Below are 24010 nucleotides of genomic sequence, written 5' to 3' on the forward strand. Positions count from 1 at the left end.
TTACATCCTTGCTCTTATATTCTAGTCCTCTCAAAATAAAATTTCATTTGCCTCCCTTACCACCAACTCAGTCTGCATGTTAACATTTGGGGAGTCCTGCACAAGGACTCCCAACACTCTTTGCTCCTCAAATTATTGAATCTTCTCCCCGTTTAGAAAATAGCTTATGCCTTTATTCCTTCTACCAAAGTGCATGACCATACATTTCCCTGCACTATAGTCTATCTGCCACTTCTTTGCCCATTCTTCTAATCTGTTCAAGTCCTTCTGCAGACTCTCTGCTTCCTTAACACTACCTGCCCCTCTACCTGTCTTTGTATCATAGAGTCATTAGTTCATAGAGAAGTACAGCACAGAAATAGACCCTTTTGCCCATCTATCCTGTGCAGAACCATTTAAACTGACTACTCCCATCAACCTGCATTGGGACCATAGCCCTTCATACCCCTACCATCCATGTACCTATCCAAACATCTCTTAAGCATTTACGTTGAGCTTGCATGCACCACTTTCCCTGGCAGCTTGTTCCACATTCTTATGACCCTCTGAGTGAAAAAACTTCCCCTCATGTTCCCCTTAAACTTTTCACCCTTCGCCCTTAACCCATGACCTCTGGTTGTAGTCCCACACAACCTCAATGGAAAAAGCCTGTTAGCTTTTACACTATCTATATCCCTCGTAATTTTGAATACCTCTATCAAATCTCCTCTTAATCATCTACATTCCAAGGAATAAAATTCGAATCTTTTCGATCTTTCCTTATAACACAGAACCTCCAGACCCAGCAACATCCTTGTAAATTTTCTCTGTATTCTTTCAGCCTTATTTTCATCTTTCCTGTCAGTAGGTGACCAAAACTGCACACAATACTCCAAATTAAGCCTCATGAACGTCTTATACAATTTCAACATAACATTCCATCTCCTGTACTCAATACTTGGATTTATGAAGGCTGATGTGCCAAAAGGTTTCTGAACGCCCTTATCTACCTGTACCGCCACTTTCAATGAATTATGGACCTGTATTCCCAGATCCCTTTGTTCTTCCACACTCCCCAAGTGCACCACTGTTCACTTTGTAAGACTTTCTCTGGTTGGTCATTCCAAAGTGCAACACTTCACATTTGTCTGCATTAAGTTCCATCTGCCATTTTTCAGCCTATTTTTCCAGCTGGTCCAGATCTTGCTGCAAGTCATGATAGTCTTCCTCGCTGTCACAATCCTGGTGTCACTGCAAATTTGCTCATCCAGTCAACTCCTTTATCATCCAGGTAATTGACTTAGATGATAGATAACAACAGACCCAGCACCAGTCCCTGTGGCACACCACTAGTCACAGGCCTCCAGACAGAGAGTCAACCATCTACTACCACTCTCTGGCTTCTCCCACAAAGCCAACGTCTAATCCAATTTACTACCTCATCTGGAATGCTGAGCAACTGAACCTTCTTGACCATCCTCCCATGTGGGGCCTTGTCAAATGCCTTGCCAAAGACAATGTAGACAACATCCACTGTCTTGCCTTCATCTATTTTCCTGGTAATTTCCTCAAAAAACACTGTAAGATTGGTTAGACATGACCTACCGCGCACAAAGCCATGCTGACTATTCTTAATCAGTCCATGTCTATCAAAATACTTATATATCTAATCCCTCAGAATACCTTCCAATAAGTTTCCAACTACTGATGTCTATAATTCCCTGGTTTATTTTTAGAGACTTTCTTGAACAGCACAACAACATTGGGTATCCTTCAGTTCTCTGGTACCTTGTGAATGTGAATAAGTGTGAGGTTATCCACTTTGGGAGTAAGAACAGGAAGGCAGATTATTATCTGAACGGTGTAGAGTTAGGTAAGGGAGAAATACAAAGAGATCTAGGAGTCCTTGTTCATCAGTCACTGAAGGTGAATGAGCAAGTGCAGCAGGCAGTGAAGAAGGCTAATGGAATGGTGGCCTTTATTACAAAGGGAATTGAGTACAAGAGCAAGGAAATCCTCTTGCATTTGTACAGAGCCCTGGTGAGACCACACCTGGAGTATTGTGTACAGTTTTGGTCTCCAGGGTTAAGGAAGGACATCTGGCTGTAGAGGAAGTGCAGCGTAGATTCACAAGGTTAATTCCTGGGATGTCTGGACTGTCTTACGCAGAGAGGTTAGAGAGACTGGGCTTGTACACACTGGAATTAAGGAGATTGAGAGGGGATCTGATTGAAACATATAAGATTATTAAGGGATTGGACAAGATAGAGGCAGGAAATATGTTCCAGATGCTGGGAGAGTCCAGTACCAGAGGGCATGGTTTGAGAATAAGGGGTAGGTCATTTAGGACAGAGTTAAGGAAAAACTTCTTCTCCCAGAGAGTTGTGGGGGTCTGGAATGCACTGCCTCGGAAGGCAGTGGAGGCCAATTCTCTGGATGCTTTCAAGAAGGAGCTAGATAGGTATCTTATGGATAGGGGAATCAAGGGATATGGGGACAAGGCAGGAACTGGGTATTGATAGTAGATGATCAGCCATGATCTCAAAATGGTGGTGCAGGCTCGAAGGGCCGAATGGTCTACTTCTGCACCTATTGTCTATTGTCTATTACCTGTCACCTAAGGATAATTTAAATATCTCTGCTAGGACCTGGCAATGTCTGCACTTGTCTCCTGCAGGGTCTGAGGGGGCACCTTGTCAGGCCCTGGAGATTATCTAGCTAGATTTACCTCAGGACAGCAAACACTTCCACCTCTGTAATCTGTACAGGATCTATGTAGTTGATGCCACTTTGCCTCACTTCTATAGACTCTGTGTCTGTCTCCTGAGTAACTACAGGCGCAAAAAAATTTAAGCTTTCACCCATCTTTTTTGGTTCCACACATGGATTAATATTCTGATCTTCCAGAGGACCAATTTTGTCCTTTGCAGACCTTTTGCTCTTAATATATCTTTAGAATCCCTTAGGATTCTCCTTCACCTTGTCTGCTAGAGCAACCTCATGCCTTCTTTTAGCCCTCCTGATTTCTTTCTCTTGCATTTCTTCTACTCCATAAGCACCTCATTTGCTCCTACCTACCATGCACCTCCATTTTTTCTTAACCAGGGCCTCAATATCTCTTGAAAACCAAGGATCCTGACACCTATTATCATTACCTTTTATTCTGACAAGGACATACAAACTTTATATTCTCATAATTTCACTTTTGAAAGCCTCCCAGTTATCAAGTATACTTTCGCCAGAAAACAGCCTGTCCCAATCTGCACTTGCCAGATCTTTTCTGATACCATCAAAACTGGCTTTTCTCCAATTTAGAATCTCAACCTACCTTTTTACATATTTACTTTGGAATTACTGGCATTGTGGTCACTGGATGCAAAGTGTTCCCCTACACAAACTGCTGTCACCTGCCCTGTCTCATTCTCTAATAGCAGAGCAAGTATCGCACATTCTCTGATTGGGACTTCTACATACTGATTAAGGAAACGTTCCTGAACACATTTGACAAACTCTATCCCATCCAGTCCTTTTACAGTTTTGGAGTCCCAGTCAATATATGAAAAGCTAAAATCACATAATAACAACTTTATGTTTCTTGCAACAGTCTGCGATCTCTCTGCAAATTTGTTCCTCTAAATCCCTCTGACTGTTGGGTCGTCTGTAACATAGTGTGGTCATACCTTTCTTATTTCTCAGTTCCACTATAATGCCTCACTAGACGAGTTCCCCAGTCTGTCCTGACTGAGCACTGCCGTGACATTCTCCCTGATTAGAAACGTCACCCATTCCCTTTAACATCGCTCATTCTGTTGTGTCTAAAACAACAGAACCCCAGAATACTGAGCTGCCAGTCCTGCCCCTGCTGCAACCAAGTCTTCCAATGTCATTACAATGTAGTGTCTTCCCTCTCTGACTGAGCACCTCTTGATGCTCTAAACTGCTGCAAATCACTGCCTCTTCTACTCAATCAGTGAACCTAAGTGATCCGGTCTGCAAATCCATCAAGACCATCATCCAAATCATTGACATATGATGTGTAAAGAAGCAGGGTACAGGGACATTAGGTTGGAAGTACAGATTAGTTTAGTTTTAGAGATTAGAACATAAAACATGGGTGAAGAATTAGGCCATTCAGCCCATCAAGTCTATTAGTCTGCCTTCTCCTAATTACCTTTATTCATCACATGTCCATTGAAACATACAGTGAAATACGTTGTTTTCATCAACAACTACCACAATCTGAGGGTGTTCAAGTGTCGCCATGCTTCCAGCACCAGTGTAGCATGCCCACAACTTACTAACCCTAACCCATACATCTTTGAAATGTGGGAGGAAACCAGATCACCCAGAGGAAACCCACACAGACATGGGGAGAACGTACATTTTCCTTAAGGACAGTGGCAGGAATTGAACCTGGATGGCTGGTGCTGTAATAGTGTTACATAAACCACTACATTAACATGCCACTCTGCTTAGGATACTCCATACTAGAGGAGGTGGAGCTTTAGTTTCATTTTATTTAGATACAGCATGGTGACAGGCCCTTCCAACAAGCCCATGCTGTCCAATTACACCCATGTGACAAATTAACCTATTGATCTGTACAGACAGCGGTCAAACTGAACCTGGGTCGCTGGCTCTGCAATAGCATTATGCTAACTGCTGTACTGCCGGGCTTTTAATTGCTAGTTTAATTAATTCAGCACATTGTGGTCGAAGGGCGTGTTCCGTGCTGACCTGTTCTGTATTGATCTGCTGTTTAAATTCCATCACAGTAGCAAAATAATTTCCAATCAATTCATTAAATAAAGCTACAACAGCTTTATTTAATTAAAAGCTACAACCTCCCTCTTTTTTTGCCTAAACATGTACCTTGAACAATCGACGAATAACACCATCAAGAACATCCCACTTTGTCTTTCCACTGACTCCAATGGAGCCAATCAGATACTGAGGCGTCTTTTCATCCTGAAAGTACAGAATCACATATTATCATTATTGGCAAAGGGTTGAAATGTAACTCTTGGCACAACTCTCTCCATCCTCTCTTTAGCTGTTTGGGGACTAGCAGTAAAATTTAATTTGATTAAGCTCCCATGAGGTCGTTTGGAAGGTCTGGCATTCATTAGGTCTGGTTGCCTCATTATAGGAAGGATGTGGAAGCTTTACAGAGGGTGCAGAGGAGATTTACCAGGATGCTGCCTGGATTGAAGAGCATATCTCATGAGAACAGGTTCAGCAGGCTAGAGATTTTTCTCTCTGGAGTGAGAGGTGACTTGATAGAGGTGTACAAGATGATAAGAGGCATTGATAGGATGGATAGCCAGAGACATTTTCCCAGGGTGGAAATGGCTAAATCAAGAGGGCATAATTTTAAGGTATTTGGAGGAAAGTATAGGGAGGATGTGAGAGGCAAGTTTTTTACAGAGAGTGATGGATGTGCAAAATGTGTTCCAATGCGTTCCAACTGGTGCACGCCAACCAAAGCATCCTTCCTGCTAGTCCAGGGCCATTGCCCCCTGCGTTATCTTCTATTTTCTATAAGATGCAGACCAGTGTCTCTCTTTACCTTGGTTCGGTTGAGCTGTTTGTTCAAGCAGATCATAATCCTGACGTTACAGCATTCCTTCCGAAATTTTCCATCTGTCCCCTCGTCAAGTAGGATGTCTGCAAAAGTGAATAGTGAAACAGTATAGAATGAGGTCCATTTAAAGGCTCCAGCAACTTAGCTACATCTTCACACACAGTGCACAGTGCACCATACTTTAAGGAGAGTAGGTTTGGAGTTGGGAAGGCTGAGAGGGGTAGACTGCATATAATTCTTGCCAGGCAACAAAATACTGGAGGAACTCAGCAAGTCAGGCAACATCTATGGAGGGAAATAAATAGTTGATGTATCAGGTTGTGACCCTTCACCGTGTCCAATCTTTGCTGCATTGTTTTCTCCAGTCTGACCATTGGATACACAATATAGAATGTTACTGCACAGTATAGGCGGTTTGACCCACAGTGTCGTGTCCATCTTAGATCAATCTAACCCTTCCCTCCTACATAGACCTCTATTTTTCTATCATCTATATGCCTAACTAAGAGTTTCTTAAATGTCCCTAGTGTACCTGTCTTTACCACCAACCCTGGCAGGGAGTTCCATTCTCTCACCACTCTCTGTGGAAAAATACTTACCTTTGAAATTCCATCTTGTACTTTCTTCTAATCTCCTGAAAATTACACCCCCTTGTATTAACACGATTGGACCAATTTGTCACAGTCTCAGAATCAGGTCTCAGTCATCTGACACTGAGGCAAGAAACATAAGAAAGATTCTCTTCACCCACAGGGCGCTGAGTCTTTCATTGCAAAAATAAATTTAATTCAAGCGCTACAATACTACAATAAATCACTGTGAGTTACAACAATAACTATCAGTAACTAAATTAAAATATCCACATTCTCATCTGGGTGCAGTTTATCCCATGCGGTGCCCAGCGTTTCCAGAACACCTCCATAGTGACTATGCACGTGGTGTGTTCTTTGTCTAGGGATACCAAAGCACCAACATACTGCCAGGCAGTCAGCCTGGGCACTCCCTCAGCTGCCAGGGTGATGGGTCCTTGGACACTCCATGCAAGATGGCTGTAGGATAATCCGTATCTACACCCATGCCAGCAGTGAATACTATGTCTTGTTCTGTTAAAAATGTTCTTCCTCTTACCCCCTACATTCTCTCCCCTGCGTTCTCTCCCCTGCTGATAACTCTGTCCTCTGTCCATGTACCTCTAGCTGATAGCTTTCCTTTGTCTGTGTTTATTAAATACAGACTCATGGGTTTTGAAAGCACAGGAACAGCCCCTTTGGCTGATGATGATGCTGAATTAAACTCTGACTTGAATTTCAAATTGAATTCTGACTTCCTTCTCCTTCCTTTTCAGTCCTGATGGAGAATCTCAGCCCAAAAAATTAGCTCATTACTCCCCTCCACAGTTGCTGCCCGACCTGCTGAGTCCCTCCAGCATTTTGTGTGTGTTGCTCTGGATTTCCAGCATCTGCAAAATCTCTTGTGTGCTAAGTTAAATTAAATCCCTTCTGCCTGCACATGATCAATATCTCCTCATTCCCTGCATATTCATATGCCTTTCTAGCAGCCCCTTAAACACCACTAACATGTCTGCTCCATTAACTCCCCTGGCACTCAGTTACCTACCATTCTCTGTCTAAAAGTATCTCCTTTAAGCTTTCTCGCTCTCACTTTAAATCCATGACCTCTGGCATTGACCTTCCTACCCTGGAATAAAGATTCTGACTGTCTCCTCAATCAATGTGTCTCATCATTTGATAGTGTCCCATGAGGCGGCGTGGCACGGCAGCAGCGGCCTTTCAGACCTGGTGTTATTTTAATTTAATTTTCTATTTTAAGTTTGATACACTATTTTCGATTAGGGCACATGGATAACAGAGCGGCTATCTACCATCGCCAGATACGGCTACAATACAGAGATCGCCCAAAAACAAACCTTCACAAAGATCTGCTGGTTGAATTACGTGATGTCGGCTTGCTGAGGGGAACGGGCCTACATTCCTCGGACTTGCCTGATGCTGGTAGCTGGAGAAAGAGACGTCAAAAGCAATGTGCGAGGAAGCAGAAGCGAGGCAAACGGGCAGGGGTCCGTGCCAGGCTAAAAGCAAATCCTAGCCGGCTGGCTCTCCCGTCCATTCTGCTCTCCAATGTCCGCTCCCTGGACAATAAAATGGACTACATCCGACTCCAACGTAATACTCGGCGGGAGTACAGAGTTTGCTCCGCGTTTGTCTCCACAGAGACGTGGCTCACTGATGGGATTTCGGACGCTGCCATCCAGCTAGACGGGCTAGCTTTGTTTCGTTCGGACAGAGACGCAGCTGTCTCCGGTAAGACTTGTGGTGGTGGTGTCTGTGTTTACATCAACACGGAATGGTGTAAGAACTCCGTGCTGGTTTCCAGACACTGCTCATCGTTAGTGGAGTTTGTGGCAGTTCGATGCAGACCATTTTATTTGCCACGGGAATTCACCTCTGTCCTTATATTGGGTGTCTACATTCCCCCCAGCGCTAATGCTAAGGAGGCGCTCTGTGAACTGTACGTGGCTATTAGCGAACTGCAGAACGCACATCCTGATGGTCTGTTTATTGTCGCCGGTGATTTTAACCATGCGAACCTTAAGTCAGTGCTCCCCAAATTCCATCAGTATGTGGACTTTGCAACGAGGGGGGAGAACGTGTTGGACCGGTTTACACAAACATTCCTGACACGTACCGGGCAAAGCCCTGCCCCCACCTCGGATACTCGGACCACATCTCTGTTATGCTAATCCCAGCATACAGACCGCTCGCCAGGTGCTCCAGACCAGTTCAGAAGCAGGTGAAAACCTGGCCAGCAGGAGCCATCTCTGCTCTTTAAGACTGCTTTGAGCACAGTGACTGGCACATGTTCAGGGAGGCTGCAACTGATGGCGACTCTACCAACTTAGAGGAGTACATGACATCAGTGACCAGCTACATCAGCAAGTGCATTGATGATGTTACTCTGTCCAAGACCATCACTATACGTGCTAACCAGAAGCCATGAATGACCGCAGAGGTGCGTGCGCTGCTGAGGTCCTGCGACTCCGCCTTCAGAGCAGGCGACAAGGCAGCTCTAACAATAGCAAGGGCCAAACTGTCCCGAACCATCAGAGAGGCAAAGCGTGCACATGCCCAGCGAATCCACAGTCACTTCCCGGCCAGCGGCGACATGCGGCGCATGTGGAAGGGCATCCAGGACATCACCAATTACAAGACAACATCACCTGACTGTGCAGGTGATGCCTCCCTCCCAAATGCACTGAATAACTTCTACGCCCGGTTTGCGGCGGAAAATGACATGGCAGCGAGGAAGTCCACCCCTCCTACAAATGACCAGGTGCTGTGTCTCTCCGTGGCCGACGTGAGAAGAACCCTGTGCAGGGTCAACCCACGGAAGGCTGCTGGACCAGACAACATCCCTGGTAGAGTGCTCAGAGGATGTGCAGACCAGCTAGCAGATGTTCTCACTGACATCTTCAACATCTCCCTGAGCAGCGCCACCATTCCGACGTGCTTCAAGGCCGCCACCATCGTCCCCGTGCTGAAGAAGTCTTCAGTGTCCTGCCTAAATGACTACAGTCCCGTTGCACTCACATCCATCATCATGAAGTGTTTCGAGAGGCTCGTCATGAGGCATATCAAGACCCTGCTGCCCCCCTCACTGGACCCCCTGCAGTTTGCGTACTGTCCCAACTGCTCAACAGATGACACCATTGCCACCACCCTCCACCTGGCCCTAACCCACCTAGACAAAAAAGACACATGCGTTCGGATGCTGTTCATAGACTTCAGTTCAGCATTCAACACAATCATCTCTCAGAAACTGACTGGAAAGCTGAGCCTACTGGCCCTGAACACCTCCCTGTGCAACTGGATCCTAGACTTCCTGACTGGGAGACCTCAGTCAGTCCGGATCAGAGGCAGCATCTTCAACACCATCACACTGAGCACGGGGGCTTCCCAGGGCTGTGTGCTCAGTCCACTGCTGTTCACTCTGCTGACCCACGACTGTGCTGCAACACACAGCTCGAACCATATCATAAAGTTTGCCGATGACACAACTGTGGTGGGCCTCATCTGCAAGAATGACGAGTCAGCTTACAGAGAGGAGGTGCAGTGGCTAACGGACTGGTGCAGAGCCAGCAACCTGTCTCTTAATGTGAACAAAACAAAAGAGATGGTTGTTGACTTCAGGAGGGCATGGAGCGACCACTCTCAACTGAACATCGACAGCTCCTCGGTAGAGATCGTAAAGAGCACCAAATTTCTTGGTGTTCACCTGATGGAGAATCTCACCTGGTCCCTCAACACCAGCTCCATAGCAAAGAAAGCCCAGCAGCGTCTCTACTTTTTGCGAAGGCTGAGGAAAGTCCATCTCCCACCCCCATCCTCATCACATTCTACAGGGGTTGTATTGAGAGCATCCTGAGCAGCTGCATCACTGCCTAGTTTGGAAATTGCACCATCTTGGATCGCAAGACCCTGCAGTGGATAGTGAGGTCAGCTGAGAAGATCATCGGGGTCTCTCTTCCTGCCATCACGGACATTTACACTACACGCTGCATCCACAAAGGAAACAGCATTATGAAGGACCCCATGTACCCCTCATACAATCTCTTCTCCCTCCTGCCATCTGGGAAAAGGCTCCGAAGCATTCAGGCTCTCACGACCAGACAATGTAACAGTTTCTTCTCCCAAGCTATCAGACTCCTCAATACCCGAAGCCTGGACTGACACCTTGCCCTACTGTCCTGTTTATTATTTATTGTAATGCCTGCACTGTTTTTGTGCACTTTATGCAGCCCAGTGTAGGTCTGTAGTCTAGTGTAGCTTTCTCTGTTTTTTTTTTATTACGTAGTTCAGTCTAGTTTTTTGTACTGTGTCATGTAACACCATGGTCCTGAAAAATGTTGTCTCATTTTTACTCACTGTACCAGCAGTTATGGTCGAAATGACAATAAAAGTTGACTTGACTTGACATTTATTGTGCCTCCACTCAACCTCTGATTCTCCAGAGAAAACATCTCAAGTTTGTCCAACCTCTCCTGACAGTTTATACCACCTTCTAATCTGGTAAACCTCTTCTGCAGCCTTTCCAAAGCCATCAGATATCTCCTGTAATGGGGTTGACCAGGAATGCACGTAATGTGTGACCCAATCAAAGTTTTACATAACTGGAATATGACATCCTGACTCTTACAATCAAAGCCATCCCCAATAAGGGCAAGCCATGTGTCAGTTTTACCACCTGTGTGGCTACTTCCAGGGAGCTATGGACTTGGACCACATAAACCCTCAGTATTAAGGGTTTTGCCATTAACCGTGCACTTTCCTCCTACATCTGGTGTAGAGTGTACCAGAGCACAGAAATAGGCCCTTTAGCCCATTTGGTCCATGTCGACATGATCTTCTACCTGGTCCCGGACCATATCCCTCCAAACCACTTCAATCCATGTGCCTATCCAAACTTCTCTTGAATGTCCAATTGAACCTGCATCCACCACTTCCACTGCCAGTTCATTCCACACTCTCACCACCCTCTGAGTGATGGAAGTTCACCCTCAGAATCCCCTTAAATATTTCACCTTTCACTCTAAACTTATGACCTCTAGTTCTAGTCTCTCCCAATTCAAAGGGGAAAAGCTTGCATGCATTCACTATATCTATACCCCTCATAATTACATATATCTCTATAAAATCTTTAGCATATTGAATGCCAATATGTTAAAAGCTCTCTTTAAGACCCTATCCACCTGTGATACTACACTCAAGGAATAATGGACCTGTATTCCTAGGTCACTTTGTCCTATCACACACCTCAGAGCCCTACAACTCATTGTGCAAGTCTTACTCTGCTTCGGCCTTCTGAAGTTCAACATCTCACACTTGGCTGGACTGAACTCTTTCTCTCTGCCCATATCTGCAACTCCACCAATCTTTGTGATGCCCCTTTAAACATCAACAGATTTTAATCTGTTGCCATGTAGAAGTCCTCCCCCAATAATCTCCTTGCAAGAAATCATGAGGATAAACTAGTCAAGAGGCCAGTTTAATGGGCTATCAGCTACAGTTAGGAGGCTTGTTCAAAGTCCGCAGCAGCAAAGTCTATGAAGCAAATGGGCTATTCATAAGGTCCTTAGGGGATAGGCAGTCCTCTCTCATGTGACTCCAGGTATGCCCCAGACATCAAACTTCAGGAAAGGGAAGTTAGGAGAAGTCACACCAGCCTTTATTGAAAGGGTGAGCAGCTTCAAGGTCCTGATCATCCACATCTCAGCGGAACTATGCTCTCAACATATTGATGCAATCATGAAGGCACACCAACAGCCATGCTTTATTAGGACTTTGAGGAGATTTGGTACATCACAAAAGACCAGCAAATCACTACAGATGTATCTTGGGGAGCACTCTAACTGGTTATATCTCAGCCTGGTATGGAGGCCACAATACACAGGATCACAAGACTCAACCAGCTCCATCATGGGTACAACCCTCCTCACCATTGAGAACATCTTCAAACAGCAGTGCCTCAGGAAGACAGCATCCATCAGCTTCAATACTCAACATACCTTGTTCTCCTACTACCAGCAGTCTGAAGACACATAGTGCTTTAGTCATAGGTTCTTCCCATCAGCCATCAGATTTGTGAATAATCCATAAACCCATGAACACTACTTCACTATTCCTCTTTTGCACCATTTATTGGGAGAAAATTCAAAAATCAGAAGTGTAGAGGGACTTGGGAGTCCTAGAGCAGCATTCCCTAAAGGTTAACTTGTAGGTTGAGTCAGTGGTAAGGAAGGCAAATGAACGTTAGCATTCATTTTGAGACGACTAGAATACTGATACAGTAATGCTGTAATATAGTAAGGATGTATTGCTGAGGCTTTATAAGCCATTGGAAAGACCACACTTGGAGCATTGTGAGTAGTTTTGGGCCCCTTAACTAAGAAAAGATGTGCTGGCATTGGAGAGGGAATGAAAGGGTTAGCATATGAGGAGCGTTTGATAGCTTTGTGCCTGTACTCACTGGAGTTTAGAAGAAGAGGGGGGGATCTCAATATTGAAAGGTCTAGATAAAGTGGATGTGGAAAGGATGTTTCCTATAGTGGAAGGGTCTAGGACCAAAGGGCACAGCTTCAGAATTGAGGGACGTCCATTTAGAATAGAGATGAGGAAAATTACTGTAGTGGGAGGGTGGTGAAACTGTGGAATTCATTGCCCCAGGTGGCTGTACAGGCCAAGTCATTGGGTATATTTAAGGTGGAGGTTGATAGGTTCTTGATTAATCAGAGTGTCAAAGACTACAGAGAGAAAAAAGGAGAATGGGGTTGAGATGGATAATAAATCGGTCAGGATGGAATGGTGGAGCAGACTCGAATGGCCAAGGAGCCTAACTCAGCACCTTTGTCTATGGTCTTATTAGATGCATTTCTTTCATAGAAAGTTCTGTATCCAGATATCTGAACCTTCTCTGAGGTGATCTTACCTGATGTCATAGAGTCTGTGACGTTGAGGTTTTGCAGGGAAAGTCCCAAGGACTGGCGGGAAAGAGGAGGAGGAGGAGGAGGTTGAAGACCGGGATTGTGTGCGGGCTGCCCCACTGCTACCTGTTTCCGACTTCAGGCGATCATTCTCTGCTTTAAGTTGCTCGATCTCATTCTGCAACAGACGAGGTGAATAGTGAGTGCCATTGCTATTACAAAGGAAAAAGTACTAGGCAAACTGCAAGTTCTTAAGGTGGATAAGTCACCTGGACTAGATGGACTACATCCCAGAGTCCTGAGAGAGGTTGCTGAAGAGATAACAGATGCATTGGTTTCAAAATCACTTGATTCTGGTAAGGTTCCAAAGGACTGGAAATCTGCAAATGTCACTCCACTCTTTAAGAGGGGAGGAAGGCAAAAGAAAGGAAATTATAGGCCAGTTAGCCTAACCTTAGTGATTGGGAAAGAGTTGGAGTCTGTTATCAAGGATGAGGTTTGGGGGGTACTTGGAGACTAATGGTAAAAATAAGACAAAGATAGCATGGTTTCTCTAAAGGGAAATCTTGCCTGACAAATCTGTTAGAGTTATTTGAGGATGTAACAAGCAGGGCGGACAAAGTGGATGTCATTTACTTAGATTTTCAGAAGGCATTTGATAAGGCGCCACACATCAGGCTGCTTAACAAGATAAAATCCCATGGCATTACAGGAAAGACACTAGCATGGATAGAGGAATGGCTGACAGGCAGGGTGGGAAAAAAAAGGGGCCTTTTCTGGTTGGCTGTCAGTGACTAGTGGTGTTCCTCAGGGGTCAGTATTGGGACCACTACTTTTCACATTGTGAATGATTTAGATAATGGAATTGATGGCTTTGTGGTAAAGTTTGCAGATGATACAAAGATAGCTGAGGAAGTAATGTGGTTGCAGAAGGGCTTAGATTGGAAGAATGGGCAAAAAAGTGGCAGATGGAAGACAGTGTTGGGAAACATATGATAACACATTTTGGTAAAAGCAGCAAAAGTGCAGATTATTATCTAAATGGGGAGAAAGTTCAAACATCAGAGGTGCAGAGGGACTTAGGAGACCTTGTGCAAGACTCCCAGAAGATTAATTTACAGGTTGAGTCTGTGGTAAAGAAGGCAACTGTAATGTTGGGATTCGTTTCAAGGGGAATAGAATGCAAAAACAAGGGGATAAAGCTAAGCCTTTATAAGACACTGGTCAGACCGCACAGAGTATTTTCAACGGTTTTGGGCCCCATATCTCGGAAAAGATGCGTTGTCATTGGAGAGAGTCCAGAGGAGGTTCATGAGGATGATTCCAGGAATGAAGGGGTTAACATATGAGGAGCATTTGGGAGCTTTGAGCCTGTACTCACTGGAATTCAGAAGAATGTGGGGGGATCTCATTGAAACCTACCGAATGTTGAAAGGACTAGATAGGGTGGATGTGGAGAGGATGCTTCCTATGGTGGGGGTATCCAGAACTAGAGGGTACAGCCTCAAAATTGAGGGGCAACCTTTTAGAAGAAGTAAGGAGGAATTTTTTAGCCAGAGAGTAGTCAATCTGTGAAATTCTCTGCCACAGACTGTGGTGGAGGCCAAGTCTGTGGATATATTTAAAGCAAAAGTTGGTAGTTTCCTGATTGGTCAGGGCATCAATGGATATGGCGAGAAGGCAGGTGTATGGGGTTGAGTGGGATTCAGGATCAGCTATAATGGAATGGAGAAGCAGACTTGAGGGGCTGAATGGCCTAATACTGCTCCTGTCTTATAGTCTTATGGTCTAATAGGTGATCACATCCTGACCCCAACTGCACATTATCTTAGTTTAACTCCTGTCCCTGCCCCTAGTTATAATGCAACATACCCTGGAAACTGATTGTGCTAAAACTGGCCAATAAAGGAGGCTTATTAGTTTTATCTTTAAACACAAGATCCTGTTATTGGTGCACAGGATTGCTGGGTTAATTAGCAGGAGTGAGCCATAGGGACTGTGGTTGGAGCACCTCAGGCAGATTCTGGGCCCTCCTTCCTGGCTGTGGTTTCCAGTGCCACTCCGGAGGACTGAGCACTGAATTCAGGCTAGCGATCCTGTGCAGTACGGGGAGAATGCTACACAGTTCCAGGGCAGGGGACAAGGCTGTGCTGCACAGCCATATCATCGGGGCAGCACTGAGGGAGGATACAACATGTGAGGGGCAACACTGAGTACGCAGCACACAGTCAGGGGGGGCAATAACAGGCGAGCAATGGACTGTTAGAGAGGAAATAGTCAGAGGGGCAAAACTGAGGAAGAACTGAGTAAAACTGAGGGTGCACTAACCCTATCGCAAGTTGATAGCAGTGTTAACAATGCGTATGGTGCATTGGCCTTTATTTTTGAGGAGATTTTTTTCAGGAGCCATGAGGTAATGTTGCAGTTCTATAAAACCCTAGTTAGACCACAGTTGGAGAATTGTGTTTAGTTCTGGTCGCCTTATTATAGGAAGGACGTGGAAGCTTTAGAAAGGGCGCACAGAAGATTTACCAGGATGCCAACTGGATTAGAGAGCATGTCTAATGAAGACAGGCTGAGTGAACTAGAGCTTTTCCCTTTGTAGGGTAAAGGGATGAGAGTTGACTTGATAGAGGTGTACAGATGATGAGGCATAAACCGAGGGGATAGTCAGAGATTTTTTCCCAAGGTAGCAATGACTAATTTTAAGGTGATTTGGATGTCAGAGGTAAGTATTTTACACAGAGAGTGGTGGGTGTGTGGAACACACTGTCAGGATTGATGGTAGTTGCAGATACGTCAGGGACATTTAAGAGACTCTGAGATAGGCACATCAACACTTTGACAAACTTCTATAGATTTGTGATGCAGAGTATATTAACTGGTTGCATCACAGCTTGGTATGGAAACACCAATGCCCTTGTAAAGAAAAGCTACAAAAAGTGGTGGATATGGCCCAATCCATCATGGGTAAAGCCTTCTCCATCAATGAGCACATCTACACAGAGCACTGTCATAGAGAAGCGCACTATTCATCATCAAGGACCACACCACCCAGGTCAGTGCTGCCTTGGGAAGAAGGTACAGGAGCTTCAAGATGTGCATAACCAGGTGCAGGAACAGTCATTACCCCTCAACCATCAGGCTCTTCAACTAGAGGGGATAACTTCACTCAATGTCACCCGCCCCATCACTGAACTGTTCGCACTAAACTGGGCTCACTTTAGGACTCTTCATCTCATGTCTCGATATTTATTATTTATTTATTTATTATTATTCTTTTGTTTTTCCTCCTTTTTGTATTTGCACAATTTGTTGATTTTTTGCATATTGTGTAGTTGTCCATCTTGTTGGGGGTGATCTTTTGTTGATTCTATTGTGTTTCTTGTATTGACTGTGATTGTGCACAAGAAGATGAACCTCATGTTGTATATGTTGACATGTATGTACTTTGATAATACATTTACTTTGAACTTTGAACATGGATGAAAGAAAAATGTAGGGCTATGGGGGAGGAAGGGTTAAATTGATCTTAGAGTAGATTAAGGTGGTCAGCACAACATTGTGGGCCGACTGGCCTGTAATGTGCTGTAGTGCTCTGTGCCCTACGTTAACAACAGAGGTGGATTTGAGAGTTCTGAGGGACCAGCACCCATTTCTTGGGATTACCTGCATCCTGTTCATGGCCTCTCGGATCTGATCGAGGTGATGAGCCGAACTCAGAGCTTCGAGCCGGATGTCGGTCAGCTTCAGCTCCTTCTCCCGCAGCTCACTCTTGAGGTGGACGATGGCCTCAGCCTCCGACTCCGTGCATTCGCAGATCCTGCACCGAGGAAACCAAGGCACCTGTCAGTTGGGACATGGTAGAGATCTCAGAATGCCCACAGTAACAGAGGTTGAGAGGTGACTTGATAGAGGGTGTACTAGATAACAAGAGGCATAGGCCGAGTGGATAACCAGAGATCCATCATGCACCATCATGGGGCTTGGTCTCCCCAGCATCAAGGACATAGTCTAAGGGGCGGCATCCATCATTAAGGACCCTCATCACCCAGGATGTGCCCTCTTCTCATTGCTACCATCAGGAGGTACAGGAGCCTGAAAGCCCATGCTCGCTGCTTAGGAACAACTTCTTCCCGTTCCTGAATAGACAATGAATCATGTACACTACCTCACTCTTTTTGCTCTCCTTTTGCCCTCCTTACTTTATATTTTCTGTTGTAATTTATTAGTGTATTCTATGCCTTGCATTATACTGCTGCCACAAACAACCAATTTCACAACATGAGTCAGAGATAATAAACCTGATTTTGATTCTGATTTGGGCTAATATGAGGAACCATCATTTTTAGGTGATTGGAGGAAAGTATAGGGAGATGTCAGAGGTATATTTTAACAGAAAGAGTGGTGAGTGAGGTGAATGTGCTGTCGGGGGGTGGTGGTAGAGGCAGATACATTAGGGGCATTGAAGAGTCTCTTTGGAAGGCACATGGAGGAAAGGAAGATGAGGGCTATGTAGGAGGGAAGGTTTAGATTGATCTTCCTGTAGGTTAAAAGGTCAGCATAGTGTTGTGGGCTGAAGGATCTGTACTGTGCAGTACTGACTTATGTTCTATGTTCTAACCACACCATCCATCTCCTCACACACAAAACATTGCAATTAGTCCCAGAAGAGGTAATAATTCCAGTAACTGTTACTTTTTGTTATTCTATTATTAGAACATTGAACATAGATTATTCAACTGTTCAGGATTTGATTTCCCATTCCCATTCCAACATGTCGGTTCATGGACTCTTCTACTGCCATGATGAGGCCAAGCTTAGGTTGCAGGAGCAACACATCACAGTCCATCTGGGTAGCCTAAAGTCTAATGCGTAAACATTCATTTCTCCAGCTTCTGGGTAATTTCTCCCTCCCCCTCCTTTTCAATTACCCCTTCTGTTTACCTTCTCTTCTCCTTACCAGCCCATCATCTTTTGGTTCCCCTCCACCTTCCCTTTCTCCCATGGTCCACAGTCCTTTCTTATCCAACTTCTACTTCTTTTAGCCCTTTAACTTTTTCATCCATTCCCTCTCAGTTTTTTCACTTCATCCTCCTATCTCTCCACCTTCCCCCTCACCTGGTTCCACCCATCACCTGCCAACTTGTGCTCCTTCCCCTCACTTCTTAGTCTGGTTTCTGCCCCCTTTCCTTTCCAGACCTGACGAAGGGTTCCAGCCCGAAGTGTTGACTGTTTATTCCCTCTCCATAGATGTTGCCTAGCCTGCTGAGTTCTGCATTTTGCATGTGTCCTTCCTCAGGACATGCCTACAACTTAGTCCATAGCTCTCAACTTGGACTCCACTAATGCCTAAACCCACCGGCAACATCAGGACACTGTTCTGGCTGTGGCCATTGGAAGACTTAAAAAGTATTTGTTCCTTTAAGTCCTAATTCTTCCATCCATTTTGCATGTGATAAATTATTATCAAAAATGAGGCTGCTTAATGAATATTGAAATAATATCAAATAATTTTGCTGTCTAATTATTTATTTTATTAGAGATTATTCAGAGATGCAGACCCATAGCAGGCCCTTCCGGCCCCACAAGTCTAAGTCTAAGTCTGTCTCCCTCTCTCTCCCTCTCTCTCCCCCTCTCCCTCCCCTCTTCCTCCCTCCCTCTCTCCCCCTCTCCCTCTCTCCCTCCCTCTCCCCCTCTCTCTCCTCCCCTCTCTCCCCCTCCCTCTCTCTCTCCCCTCTCCCTCTCTCTCCCCCTCTCCCTCTCCCTCCCTCTCTCCCCTCCCCTCTCCCTCCCTCTCTCCCCCTCCCTCCCCCTCTCTCCCCTCTCCCTCTCTCCCTCCCTCCCTCTCCTCCCCCTCTCCCCTCTCCCCCCCTCTCCCCCTCTCCCTCTCCCCCCCCCTCTCTCCTCTCTCTCTCTCTCTCTCTCTCTCTCTCTCGCACTCTCTCTCTCTCTCTCTCTCTGCATTTCAAGTGAATTTTCTGTAACACCATCAATTCTGCTGAATAGAACATGGGACACAGAATAGCACAGCAACAGGCTCTTCGGCCCATAACGTCTGTGCTGACCATAATGCCACATCTGCCTACACATGATCCATATCCCACCATTCATGTACTTGCCTAAATTCTCCTTAAACACCACTTCAGCCCACACTGTCTGTGCCAAACATGATAATAAATTGAAGTAAATTTCTTCTGTCTGCACATAGTTCATATCTTTTCATTCCTTGCATGTTCATGTATTAGTCTTTTAAGCATCACTATTATATTTTCTTCCAACACTTCCCTTGCCAGCACGATACAGACACCTACCACTCTCTGTGTAAAATACTTTACTCATAGCTCTCTAAACTTTGTCCTTCAGACCTTAAAGCTGTGTCTTCTACTATTTGACCTTTCCACTCTGGGTTAAAGACTGCTGACTATCTACCTAGGTATGCCTCTCATAATTTCACCCCTCAGCCTCTACCACTCCCGAAGAAAAAACAACCCAAGTTTGTTCAACCTCTCCTTAAAGCTAATAATACTCTCGAATCCAGACAGACCCTGGTGAGCCTCTTCTGTGCCTTTTCTAAAGCACTCACATTCTCCTTGTAATGGGTGACCAGAATTGCACACAATACTCCAAATACAGACAGACCAAACTTTTCTACAGCTGCAACATGACTTCACAAACTTTTACACTTAACACCCTTCAGCCCCAAGTGGACATTCTGGAATTCTCTCACTGCTCCTGCCCTGTACTGTTCTTGGCTGCTTTGGAAAGGGGCAGATACGAAGAGTACAATTTTTTTTCCCTTCCCCCTCCCCCCCCACATTTATGTATAAATGTCCATCTCAAGGAGTCCAAAAGTCATACCATACATAATCAAGCCCTTTGGCCCACAATGTCCACACTGACCATCAAAACCCATCTACAGGACTTCATTCCCTAGAGCCAAGGGCAATGAGTGGAGATTTGACAGAGGTAAACCAAATTACGAGGAGTACAGTTATGGTAAATGCAAACATGTTTTTTCCACTGAGGCTGGGTGAGACAAGAACTAGAGGTCCTGGTTCAAGGGTGAAAGGTGAAATGTTTGAGAGAAAACTGTGCAGATATTTCTTCACTCAGAGGGCCAGTGATTGTGTGGACTGAGCTGCCATCGGAAGTGGTGGATGTGGGTTCAATTTCACCATTTAAGAGAAATTTAGTTTGGTACATGGATGAGAGGGTTATGGAGAGCTATGGTCGAGGAGCAGCTTGATGGGGCTAAGCAAATAAATAGACTGGCATGGACTGATGGGCTGATGGGCCTGTTTCTGTGCTGTAATGTCCTATGACTTACGCTAATCCATTTATCAGCACCTGGTCCATAGCCTTATATACCTTGACAATGCAAATACTCATCCAGATGCCTGCTAAATGTTGAGAGCCAGCCTGTCTTCACCAACTTCTCTGGCAGTTGTGTTTCAAATGTTAACCCCCACCCTCAAATTACAGTCATAGAACATCACGTTCCCCTCATGATCAAGTTAAATGTTACACCCTTCACCCTTAACCCATGACCTACTGTTCCAATCTCACCCTGCCTCAGTGGAAAAAACTGCTTTCATTTATGCTACCTATACCCCACATAATTTTGTATACTCCTATCAAATGAAAATACTTTTTCTCAGATTCCTCAAACTTTCTTAATTCTCATCTTAAACCTATGCCCTCTGGTTTTAGATTAAAATTTAAAGATTGGCTTTGTTTGTCCCAAGTGCACTGTAACATCGAAGCATGCATTGAAATAACAGCACCATTCGCATCAATGACCGACACAGTCCCGAGGATGTGGTGAGGGCAGCCTGCAAATGTTGCACCAATGTAGCATGTCCACAACTTATTAACCCGGATCTGTATGGCTTTGGAACCGGAGCAGCTGGAGGAAACCACACCATCAAAAGGAGAATGTACAAACTCCTTGCAGACATGGTGGGAATAGAACCTAGTTCACTGACACTGTAAAGTGTTATGCTACTGCTATGCTACCATAGTAGAGAGAGGAGTTTCTCATTATCTGTCCTATTTGTGCCTCTCATAGACTCGCGCATCTCCATCAGAACCACTTCAGCCTCCTCCAGACCAAGGAATACAAACCCAGCTCATCCAGTCTGTCCTGAAACTTGCCAAGCCAAGCAACACCCTAGTGAATCTCTTCTGCATCCTCTCCTGTGCTATCACATTCTTCCTACAGTGTGGTGACCAGAACTCTCTGTCCTTCACCACAACTCTGTTGTAAAACTTCTTGCAAATGTTTACAGTGATCCTCCTAAAGGGTGCCAAATCCCTTCACACCCATTGGTCTTTGTTAAACAAACTTTATTTCTACTTAATATCAATAACATCTGCCCACAGATCTAGGAAGTGGCTTGGGTCACCATTTGGCCATTTGAAATTGCTTCCTCTTCTAATAAGAGCACAAGTGAAGCAGGGTCTTATGTTCCCATCCAATTCTGATACCCCTTTAATCACAGTCTTAAATCTCTGGGTTTGGGATTCCAGAATCTTGCTCAAGATAAAACCACTCTGGTTTTCTATAGTCACTGATAAAGCTCAACACCTGCTGCTGTCTGGAAGGATTTTATATGTTCCCCCTGTGTTCTGTGTGTTTCCTCCAGGTGCTCTGGTTTATTCATGTTTTCCAAAGACATACAGTTAGTGTTAGGGTGTGTATGCTATGTTGGTGTTGGATGTATGGCGACATTTGCGGGCTGCCCCCAGTACATCCTCATACCGTTTGATCATTGACGCAAAATGGAACATTTCACTGCATGACCTGATGATACACGTGACAAACCTGCCGATTGACGGGTGGGTGATCTGTTAAGTTTTGTTTGTAAGAGGAGCTTGGGGGTTTTGGTGCTACTGTCACCGTTCTTTTCTGCAGGTGAGGGGGGTCAGGGATTGTCATTGTCGCTGTTTTTTTCTGTGAGTGAGGGGGTCGGGGATTGTTATTGTTGCTGTTTTTTCTGTGAGTGAGGGGTCTGGGATTGTTATTGTTGCTGTTTTTTCTGTGAGTGAGGGGGTCGGGGATTGTTATTGTTGCTGTTTTTTCTGTGAGTGAGGGGGTCGGGGATTGTTATTGTTGCTGTTTTTTTCTGTGAGTGAGGGGTCTGGGATTGTTATTGTTGCTGTTTTTTTCTGTGAGTGAGGGGTCTGGGATTGTTATTGTCGCTGTTTTTTCTGTGAGTGAGGGGTCTGGGATTGTTATTGTTGCTGTTTTTTTCTGTGAGTGAAGGGGTCTGGGATTGTTATTGTTGCTGTTTTTTTCTGTGAGTGAGGGGGTCGGGGATTGTTATTGTTGCTGCTTTTTTCTGTGAGTGAGGGGGTTGGGGATTGTTATTGTTGCTGTTTTTTCTGTGAGGGGGTCTGGGATTGTTATTGTTGCTGTTTTTTTCTGTGAGTGAGGGATCTGGGATTGTTATTGTCGCTGTTTTTTTCTGTGAGTGAGGGGGTCTGGGATTGTTATTGTCGCTGTTTTTTCTGTGAGTGAGGGGTCTGGGATTGTTATTGTCGCTGTTTTTTTCTGTGAGTGAGGGGGTCTGGAATTGTTATTGTCGCTGTTTTTTCTGTGAGTGAGGGGTCTGGGATTGTTATTGTTGCTGTTTTTTCTGTGAGTGAGGGGTCGGGGATTGTTATTGTCGCTGTTTTTTCTGTGAGTGAGGGGGTCTGGGATTGTTATTGTTGCTGTTTTTTCTGTGAGTGAAGGGTCTGGGATTGTTATTGTCGCTGTTTTTTTCTGTGAGTGAGGGGGTCTGGGATTGTTATTGTCGCTGTTTTTTCTGTGAGTGAGGGGTCTGGGATTGTTGTCGCTGTTTTTTTCTGTGAGTGAGGGGGTCTGGGATTGTTATTGTTGCTGTTTTTTTCTGTGAGTGAGGGGTCTGGGATTGTTATTGTTGCTGTTTTTTCTGTGAGTGAGGGGGTCTGGGATTGTTATTGTTGCTGTTTTTTTCTGTGAGTGAGGGGGTCTGGGATTGTTATTGTTGCTGTTTTTTTCTGTGAGTGAGGGAGTCTGGGATTGTTATTGTTGTTGTTTTTTTCTGTGAGTGAGGGGGTCGGGGATTGTTATTGTTGCTGTTTTTTTCTGTGAGTGAGGGGTCTGGGATTGTTATTGTTGCTGTTTTTTCTGTGAGTGAGGGGTCTGGGATTGTTATTGTTGCTGTTTTTTTCTGTGAGTGAGGGGTCTGGGATTGTTATTGTTGCTGTTTTTTTTCTGTGAGTGAGGGGGTCGGGGATTGTTATTGTTGCTGTTTTTTTCTGTGAGTGAGGGGTCTGGGATTGTTATTGTTGCTGTTTTTTCTGTGAGTGAGGGGTCTGGGATTGTTGTCACTGTTTTTTTCTGCGAGTGAGGGGGTCTGGGATTGTTATTGTCGCTGTTTTCTTTCTGCGGGGAGTGGGTGGGGAATTTCAGGTCTGCGACTTTTGTTTCTTATCTTTTCATGCTGTAGGGGTGGAGTTGATGCCTTTTTTTCCATCAACACCCATGGTCTTTCTGTATTCCATGGCTATCTGGAGAAGATGAATATCGGAGTTGTAATGTACAGGCATACTTTGACAATAAAATGAATCTTTGAACCTTTTAAAGCAAATCTTTCTCTTTATCTTTAAACCATTCCCATGGTCAACATAAATTTTTGATAATAAGAAAGGAATGAATGCAGAAGATCATCTTAACTCTGCGAGCAGTCACTACAGTTGTGGAGGCCAGACTTGGGTGTAAATACTCACCAGGATGCATTTATTGGAATGAGAATGGAAGCAAATCATGAAGGACAAACATTTATTGAAAACACACACCAACTCTGAACAATTTGGGTTATGACAACATGCTGTTAGCATGGACTTTCCAGCAACTGAGGTTAACTTGTTAACTGGCTCGATTAGTTTAATTTGGAAACCCAAAGCAAGCCAAAAGGTGT

At 44.8% G+C, this 24010-nt stretch overlaps 1 protein-coding gene across 1 annotated transcript in view; it reads right to left on the minus strand.

The window, feature by feature from the left end:
• Window positions 1-24010, minus strand: part of nav3 (neuron navigator 3) — a 433465-nt gene that overhangs the window by 28469 nt on the left and 380986 nt on the right. The window contains 5 exon segments of the mRNA XM_073058755.1: window positions 4852-4947; window positions 5549-5646; window positions 13067-13127; window positions 13129-13239; window positions 16731-16884. Coding sequence (XP_072914856.1) covers window positions 4852-4947; window positions 5549-5646; window positions 13067-13127; window positions 13129-13239; window positions 16731-16884 — 520 coding nt within the window.

The sequence above is a fragment of the Hemitrygon akajei genome, chromosome 10, assembly GCF_048418815.1.
Source record: "Hemitrygon akajei chromosome 10, sHemAka1.3, whole genome shotgun sequence".
Classification (NCBI taxonomy): Eukaryota; Metazoa; Chordata; class Chondrichthyes; order Myliobatiformes; family Dasyatidae; genus Hemitrygon; species Hemitrygon akajei.